Source organism: Grammomys surdaster, unplaced genomic scaffold, assembly GCF_004785775.1.
Source record: "Grammomys surdaster isolate TR1022 unplaced genomic scaffold, NIH_TR_1.0 147, whole genome shotgun sequence".
Lineage (NCBI taxonomy): Eukaryota > Metazoa > Chordata > Mammalia > Rodentia > Muridae > Grammomys > Grammomys surdaster.
In genome coordinates this window covers 2,904,481-2,914,188 of record NW_021604605.1, presented here as the reverse complement: position 1 = coordinate 2,914,188, position 9,708 = coordinate 2,904,481, and the positions used below count along the sequence as shown (strand labels likewise).

Genomic DNA, 9,708 nt, shown 5'->3' with positions numbered 1-9,708 from the left:
TCTCTCTCTCTCTCTCTCTCTCTCTCTCTCTCTCTCTCTCTCTCTCTTCTTTTGAAATTTATAATTTAGTATGTAAAATCTAGTAAAAGACAAAAGGTAATTCAAATCAACTATTAGAGAAAATTATTAAACTTTGACTATACATTCATTTGTATAAAGAAATTAATTTATTTAAAGAACAGTTCTTATGTAAGCAGTGAAGAAAGGTTGTAAAGTAAAATAAAGGAATTTTGTTTAGTTTTGTTGTTGTGATCCTTTCCATTGTGATGAAATATCTCAGAACTAGAATCTTGGGACAGAACTGAAGTTAAGAAGTTGATGGGAGAAAACTGCTACGGATACTGAGTAGCCTAAGGACCTGTATCCCTTTTACCTATCTAGGTTTTTAAGGATTGATAAAGATATTGGCATGTCAGAGTTCATCAACTACAAAAATAGCTTTTTTTTGCTGAGTAACTTTCTCAATGCTCTGTTCATGTCTTTGTTCCTTAGACTGTAAATGAATGGGTTCATCATGGGGGTTACAACTGTATACATGATAGCAGCTACCTTATCTCTTTCTGCTGAGTAGTTGGAAGCTGGGAGAAAGTAGACACCAACAATAGATCCATAGAAGAGAGACACTGCTGAGAGGTGGGACCCACATGTAGAAAATGTCTTCCACTTTCCTTTTACTGATGGAACACCAAGCACAACAGTGCCAATAAGTGCATAGGAGACAAGAATAAAAACAAAGGGGATAAAGATAACTGTTCCCCCAACAACAAAGATGAGCAAGTTGTTGATTTGTGTGTCTGAGCAAGCAAGCCTTAAAATGGGTTCCAGATCACAGAAGAAGTGTCGGATTACTCTCTGATCACAGAAAGGCAAGCGGCTCAGCAGGCTGAGATGTAGTACTGAGACTAGATTAGAGATAACCCATGGAATCACAACCAACAGGGCACAGCGCTTGGGATTCAACAGTGCAGCATAGTGTAATGGGTGACAGATGGCAATATATCGGTCATATGCCATGGCTGCCAAAAGGAAATTGTCCAGGTCCACCAGGAACATAAAAAAATACATTTGTGTAAAGCATCCTACAAAGGAGATGGCTGGATTCTGGCTTTGAATGTCCGCCAGCATTTTAGGGACTGTAGTGGTTGTGAAGCAGATGTCAGTGAAGGATAGATTGGCAAGGAAGAAGTACATGGGACTGTGAAGGTGAGTATCACTGATGATAGCCAGAATGATGAGTAAGTTTCCTACCATAGTAACTAGATACATGCATAGAAACAGTGTGAAGAGGAACAGCTGCTGCTCAGACCCCACTGTGAGTCCCAGGAGGATGAATCCAGAGATAGCAGTTCGGTTTCCTTGGTGCATGGTTCTGCTGTATCAAAAAACTGAAAATTCATTCATTTAATTCATCATTAAATGGCAAAAAAGCCCATGACATAAAAGCCCATCAATACATCACACTAGATTGTAGAATAGAGTCAGACCTTGGAGACAGACAACCTGGGGATACATTCTTTCCCTATTAATAAAACAGCAGTAAAACAAGAGCCTAGTACATAGTGAGAGAGCAGTAAATATTAGTAAGTGGATAAATGGGAGAAATGGGCGGTCTGTATTTACAGCTTACTCGTCATGTCTTTGCTATCTGAGCGTTCTGGAGCTATTTCATCAGTTTCTATTTTTCATGGGTCCTATGAGAATTGTACTGACACATGCAAAGTAGTCAGACGTGTTTGAGCCACGACAACACAAATTACGGCTATTATCATTCACTAATCTGAAAAACTCATGGAGTCTAAAGGCAAAAAGAAAACTCCAAAGAAGAACTGATCCAAACCCCAATTTTCACATTTCAACAAGATGAAGTGATCATCTACATGAAGTACCACAAGAAAGCCATGCATGAATGTCCATTGAAGCAAGCAACAAAGTGGTAAAATTTAGTGTCTTGAGCCAATTTACACTGAAATCATTTGAACAGAAAGATGCCAAAATAAAGAATGATTTGGGTAACAATTTAGGTGTTAGTAGTTATTCTAGCTTCTAGTTAGTCAATAGTCTACTAAGTGCCTTACATGATGCATTTTTTTCAGATATTCACCATAACCTTATAAAAACATAGGACTACTGAAATGCACATTTATAGATGAAAATTTGCCACATCTAGAGTAATGTTGATAAAATTAACATAAAAACCAGTGCAGTAGAGTCCATTCTGAGCTTAGCAAGCATCATTTTAGAGATGTCTTGCTTGACTCCTGGGCTTTAACATCTCTGTAGTGTTTTACACCTTTGTGAATGCATCAGAGGAGCCAATAATTAATATTGATTCAATGTCACCCATATTCAGTACACCTGAAAACTTATTCATTCAGTCATACACTGTCTGTCATAATGGAGTTGGATTTTGAGTTGTGACCTAGAACTTAATTGACCCGTATCTGGAAGCAAAAGACAATGGACATGCAAACCGCAAGATTTGTTTTTCATTCTTCCAATTTAGACCTCTTCTAGACTGTCTTAGATGATGTTCACAGATTCGTTTTATTAATTTGTTACACGAAGGCCTGTCATGTCTTCATACCATCCTCCCAGCCTAACACAATTAGAAGTGCTATTATGTAAATTTCTATAATTTGACTGGTTTTCTGTTAAGATTGTGCCTTCCATGATCCAACAAAAAAGAGGTTGCTAACACTAATGAATAGTTGGAGCAAGATTACAGGAAGGATGCTGCACTTATTTAATAACACAATTTTTTTCTAAGTACCATAGCAGTCCTCATTTGCATACTAACAAATGTGCTAATTGTAAATCAAGCAGGATAGGGTCTGGTGGGACCTCTGCTAGGCAACACTCTGCCATTTCATACGTACAAAATGTACTGAAAATAATAAAGTGGCATATTATTATGTACATGTAATCTAGGCTTTTCATTAATGCAGATTGAATTAACCAAGTTTGACAGTGAACGTTTCTGATTTGACTTTCAAGATATCATGTTAGCTTGCTCCATTTAACTGAATGTTCCCATCCACCCTCTCCAAACTGATGCTACCCTTTACAACCAGCATGTTTGTTCCTTCCATCTGTCACTGTTAATATTCAAGTCACTAAAGTTGGCACAATATGTTTGCAATGAATATAGGAAGCAAGTGTTTATGTTTGGGGTTTGGGGTCTCCCTCCCATGGTACTCACCTTGGATTTTTATGGCTGTGTTCAAAGTTCTTACATGCAGAAATGGCTTCACTTTATTCACTAAGAAGTCAGCAATTTTTTCCAGTTACACCAACCTTTTCTCCTCCTCATAGGAAAAATAGTGTAAAACAGAAAGAGAAAAGAGAAAACAGCTTGGAAGGATGAAAACCTCAACCTCAACTTGTGTTGTCTCTGCTTCTGCATTCTGGGCTCAGGATACAAACCTCAAGGCATTTTATTCAGAAACCATTCATATGACCATTCTCTGCAGACCAAGTCTTCCCCACTGGGATTTCTTGGCATTATCTAATTTCATGATATATGAATAGTATATGCAATCAGAATAGATGAAAATATTACACACCTGCTAGATTTTTTATCTAGTCATAAAACTAAAATATTGGAATTGGGAGAAAAAATTCAGCCTCTTACACCTAATAATAATTGTTATTTGGGTCTCCATGTAATCTTAGATTTTTATTTGGAGAAATTTAACAATGAAAGTAAAACTGGTGCATTTATTATCTTTCATGTACTAGTCTAAGCCCATCATGTATTTATTTTCATAAAATTTAATATGAAAAAAATTATGATGTCTTTTTCACAGACAAATAAACTGAAGTCAGAGTTTGAGTGTGTTAACTAAAGCCCTACACAGAGGCAATAGTAGACACATATCACTACCAAGAAACTCTCTCTGTAGATCCCATGTAAGCATTGTATGAGATACTGTTTTGTAATGATCATGGATGGAAGAGCTATAGAATAAAAGGCATACAGGAAAAAAATCCTTCCTATAATTCTTCCTCCCTTCAAAATCTGAGCAAATTTCCTTAGCACCTACTCAAATCTACTATGAAACCTTTGCCACTAAACCTAGAGCCAGTTCTGTTTCTAACCCTGGTGACTACAGACATTCACAATACTATGATTGCCCACCATGTTTCCATTTAACATCATTGGCTAACCTTCTATGTATGTTCGGGATCCTATATCCATTCGCCACCCATGAAGATTTTAATCATCAACAGATGTTTCAAAACTGTTCTCGAACACTTGGATTTGAAAACTGTTCTAGTCTTTGCAAAGTGGAAGCAAAAAGACAAAGCAAACTCCCATCTATTTCAGACACTTAAGTACTAAACTAAATTATTCCTATCATTAAACACATTTTTTGTATTAGCTATATTTCTGTCTTCATTTCTTCACCTCAGCCCACTCCAATCTGCCTTCTGCCCCACATAATTCCACTGAAACAGTTCTTGAAGGTCACAATGACACTTATGCGGCTAAATCCAGTTTTCTTGACAACTTCACAGCATTTACCTCAGATGGTCACCCTTCCTAAAATACATTCCTTCCTTGGCTTTGGGAAACTCTCACAAGTCTGGGTTTCCTTCTAGTTGGATGGCTATTCTTTTGCCATTACCTTTTATGGCACTTTCATAGATATTTGAATATTTATAGTGATATGACATAGTTTTCCTTGCTTGCTCAACTCTCTCCTTCAAATATGATTATCTGTTTATTCTCAGGGTTTCATTTACTATCTGAAGTGGAAATTTCTGTTTTCTTTGGAGACTTAGTTGCGTCATATGTTTTTCTGGATGCTGTCTGATGAGAGGATGTTTTGCTGAGGCAAACACATGAGAGGATGTTTTGCTGAGGCAGACACTCAAGAGGACATGTGATGCTTGGAAAGAATATAAGTAGAACCCAACAGAGAGTGAAGTACACTCTTGCAATGCATCACTTTGTTGGTCTTCACTGATCTTTGTTTGTCGTGACTTTGTAGAGAGAAATGCACCAAATAACTTCTGTTATTCCAGCTGCTTCTTGTGCTTCCAGAGACTCTGGCCCATTAGGTGGAGCCTCACAATTTCTTCTGGATTTAACCACCGCTACTGATTTGTGTTTGGTGTTTGAGGATTGGACTGGACTGCCACTACTGATTCATGTCTGATGTGACTGGACTGATGATATCCTGCCAAAGAAGATTGGAAATGTCCCAAAGAACTACTTCTGAACAGGTCCACACCCCCCTTGTCCTATTAACCATCTTTCTCCCCTACCATTGGTCAGTGGACTAGAAGGGAGGTTGAAGCAGTTAAGAAGACTAATTAATGTAGAATTTGAAAAATCTAAGTCTACATCTTTATGATGACAGTTCTCAAGACTAGGAATAATATCTGGTAATGATATAACTGGTAATGATATGAATGCCTTTGTATATACCATATAATTTAAGAATATACACATATGCATGTGTATTCTTGCAGAACTGTACATATACATACCCACTCACACACAGAAATGTACACACCTGCATACATACACCCAGAGATACACATATACACATGCACACATACATACACTACAGAAAAATAAAATGTGTATAAATAATTATACACATGAAAGCTTTCTCCTTTCAGGGATTCTCTTCTTTGCCTTGCGCTCCCCAGAAATCTGACACTCTGTATCAAATGACTGATGAGCCTGTCTCAGATCTGCATGTCTTTTTAAGGTACTAGAGAATTGGCTGCATTGAAAGACTGACAATCAAAAGTCATGGCTGCCACATGCAGAACTGTCAACACAATTCCCTAGGCCACTAGAAAAATAGTCTCTCCATACCCCTTTTGTGTAGCCTTTTCAGTTTGGCAAATCACATCACAAGTTTCATTGGATTTGCCATTTCTTCAGGAGCCTTGGACTTTCCTAGAGGAGATCTGTAAGTCTTTAGACAATTTGTATTCAGTGTTGCAGTGTTCGAAGGTTTTTTTTTTTTCTAAAGAGGAATATTTGGAAACAAAGGACACTGACACTGACCTTTTCTCTGAGTGGCTGCCTTTGCATACGTCATAGCAAATGCACTTAGGAATTGCTCATTCGTGAGGGCTGTTCAGAGGCAGGGGAAGGGAAGTGTCCTGGGAATTGACAAGCAGCAGAGCAGTGCAGGAAAGAACAGGGACATTCAGAAATGATGAATGGGGTCATTTTTTGCTTTGAAAAGATTGGTGTTTCCTCATTTGGAGGATTGATCTATACACACTTATGTTCTTGGGTGAATGTGTGTTTGTTTGCTATGACACAGGACATCATAAACATGCTCACCATTTTAATCTCCTTCCATTTACAGCTACCTGAATGACCTTTGTAAAGTCATCTCTGGGAGTGTAAGTTTTATCCTTTGTAAAATGAAGGGGTTATACTATATGCCTATTCCACTCTGATTTCTAATTAGATACATTTATTCATGGCATGGTAGAAGTGTGTTTGTATATGGTTAGTAGAAACAGTATGATTTCTTTTAACTAACACAGCAGCTTTTGTGTATACATTCTGATGTGTAATTCATGAAGTTTCCCAATTTCAAGCTTTGAGAGAATTTGTGACAAAAAATTACATTTTTCCTAATCAGTTCACTTACATTATGTGCAAGTTAGGGAGCTCATTATAAATGAATGTGTTTATAAAAGGAGGTCATCTGGGGATAGTAGTATGGCTAGTTTCTGTATGAAAGGGAAAACTTTGGAAACACAAAGGTGTAAGATAAGGTTAAAGCTGCTTTAAATATCTTGGAAAGTTTGTGAAAAACATGAAAATGGTTATAAGCTAACTGGAGGTGATCCAGCTTGGGAGGAGTCATCAAGTTTTGTACTTATTCATTATATCATTAATGGGCAATGGAAGTAGGGTTGAAGTACTTCTTCAGTACTGGGAAAAAGAAGATGATGTGAGGAAAGTATCCCATAGGCTTGTTTCTTTTATAAATCCCACCTACTTGGTACAGAAGTCCAAAGGAGCCTCCTTTCTCACAAGCATTCATAACATTAAATGAAAGAAACATCAAGAGGAAAGAAAAGGCAAGGGCCAAATTACCTAGCCACACTGCCTCATCCTGTCTTGCCTGTTAAAAGATTTTACTTGGGGCTGAAGAGATTATGAGCAGTGACCAGTCTTCCAGAGGTCCTGAGTTCAATCCCTAGTAAACACATCATGGCTGATAACCATCTATACCTCTTCTGGCATGCAGGTAGATGTACACACAGACAGAGCACTCATACACAAAACAAGTAAATAAAATAGATCTTAAATTAAAATTTTTTTTTGCTTGCTGTGCCCTATAGAAAAATTCTCACATGTCTGCATATTTGAGAAGCAATCATATTTTCACTCATTCTCTGGTCACTTCATAATGATCAGTTTCATCAAGGTTTTATTGGAAGCTATTTAAGAGTGGCACTGTGACCCAGGGGGGTTCTATTGAAGGGAGAGGTTTGGAAAGCCAAGTTGAAGCACTATCTCTCAGTTTCACAGAAAATCATCACAGATGGCTTCCTATATTACTATTCAGCCTGTTACAGCTCATGCATAAGCTATATTCCTAAAGCTTTTCCATGATTCTCCCCGACTGCTAATTATTTTGTCAGTGAAAGGGAATGGCAGAAAGTGAAGTTTCAAAGACATCAAGCATTGATATGAAGACCACAAATCAGAGGCACCTCTACAACAGCTATAAGTCAGTTAGAGAGAGCAAGAGTATGTGTTCAGTTAACTCTTCAGTCCTGATTGTTTTAGAGCAGCAACTAAACAAGAGCAAACAGGAGAATACAAAGCCAAGCCATGGAAAAGCCAGGATGAGAAGGGGTTTGCCCTAAACATGCTCCACATTCTACAAATCAGAGATCACTGGGGCTCTTTTCAGACAACCTTTTATTCTCAGTAGAGATCTTGATATTTTCTATTGTGATATGGACTTATTTGTCAATGTTAAGAAACATTTATTGCTGCTCCTGTGAAGACACAATATCCTGAGTCATCCTAGAGGAGCCACTGCACTCAGAGCAGCGGGTAAGAACCCTCCACCACTACCCTACTCCTCAGAGCTACAACTGTGAGCCTGGGGTACTCAGGACCCATCAGCCACCCAAACCCCACCCCTCCAGATTACCACTCCCCTTCTGCTACTTCTTGGTCCTTTTGGCTGGGGCAGACACCTAGCTGGTCTGCTCCTGTGGAGACACCATATCCTGAGCCATCCTAGAGGAGTCACTCCACTCAGAGCACCAAACACCTAGTAGGTCTGCTCCCTTGGAGACACCATATCCTGAGTCATCCTAGAGGATCCACTACACTCAGAGCAGCAGGATTTCAGGATCCCAGAGGCATCCTGAGTCCCAGGAGTTCTTCAAATGAGGAGCTCAGGATCACAGTATCACAGAGACAACTGGACTCTGAGGAGTTCTGACGCAAACAAGATCACTGGAAAGACAGGCTCTAGTCAGAGACAGTGAGTGAAGGTAGCACTAGAGTTAACCAGATGGCAAAAGCAAGTGCAAGAACATAAGCAAGAGAAACCAAAGTTACCTGACATCATCAGAACCCAGTTCTCCTACCATAGCAAGCATCAAACAGGAAAAGCAGGATTAAGAATTAAAATCACTTCTCATGATGATTATAGAGGACTTTAAGAAGGACATAAAAGAAGTACATGAAAGAAGTACAGGAGAACACAGGTAAACAGGTAGAAGCTCTTAAAGAGGAAACACAAAAAAAAACTCTTAAATAATTGCAAGAAAACAAAAACAAACAGGTGAAGGAATTGAACAAAAGCATCCAGGACATAAAAAATGGAAGTAGAAACAATAAAGAAATCTCAAAGGGAGACTACTGTGGAGATAGAAAACCTAGGAAAGAAATCAGGAGTCATGGATGCAAGCATCACCAACAGAATACAAGTGGTAGAAGAGAAACTCTCATGTGCAGAAAACATTGAAAACATTGACACAACTGTCAAAGAAAATGCAAAATCCAAAAACCTCCTAACCCAAAACATCCAGAAAATCCAGTACAGAATGAAAAGACCAGGCCTAAGAATAATAGGTATAGATAAGAGTGAAGATTCCCAACTTAAAGATCAGTAACTATCTAAACAAAATTATTGAGGAAAACTTCCCTAAAGTAAAGAAGGAGATGTACACGAACATACAAGAAGCCTACAGAACTCCAAATAAACTAGACCAGAAAAGAAATTCCTCACATCACATAATAACCAAAACACAAATTCACAAAACAAAGAAAAAATACTAAAAGCAGTAAGGAGAAAAGGTAAAGTAACATATAAAGGCAGACATATAAGAATTACACTAGACTTCTCACCACAGATTATAAAAGCAAGAAGATCCAGCAATGATATCATACAGATCCTAAGAGAACACAAATGCCAGTCCAGACTACTATACTCAAGAAAACTCTCAATTAATATTGATGGAGAAAACAAGATATTCCATGACAAAGCCAAATTTACACATCTTCCCACAAATCCAGCCCTACAAAGGATGATTGGTGGAAAACTCCAACACAAGGAGAGAAACTACAACCTAGAAAAAGCAAGAAACTAATCTTCCAAGAACGCCAAAAGAAGATAGCTACACAAACATAATTCCACCTCTAATAACAAAAATAACAGGAAGAAACAATCACTTTTCCTTAATAACTCTTAATAT

General features: G+C 38.1%; 1 protein-coding gene across 1 annotated transcript; it reads right to left on the bottom strand.

Moving 5' to 3' along the window:
* Positions 1-426: 426 nt before the first annotated feature.
* On the bottom strand, positions 427-1,417 carry LOC114619141 (olfactory receptor 1468-like). Its single transcript, XM_028765002.1, has one exon. The coding sequence runs from the start codon at positions 1,363-1,365 to the stop codon at positions 427-429; it is 939 nt and encodes a 312-aa protein (XP_028620835.1). The 5' UTR covers positions 1,366-1,417.
* Between the last annotated feature and the right edge of the window lie 8,291 nt (positions 1,418-9,708).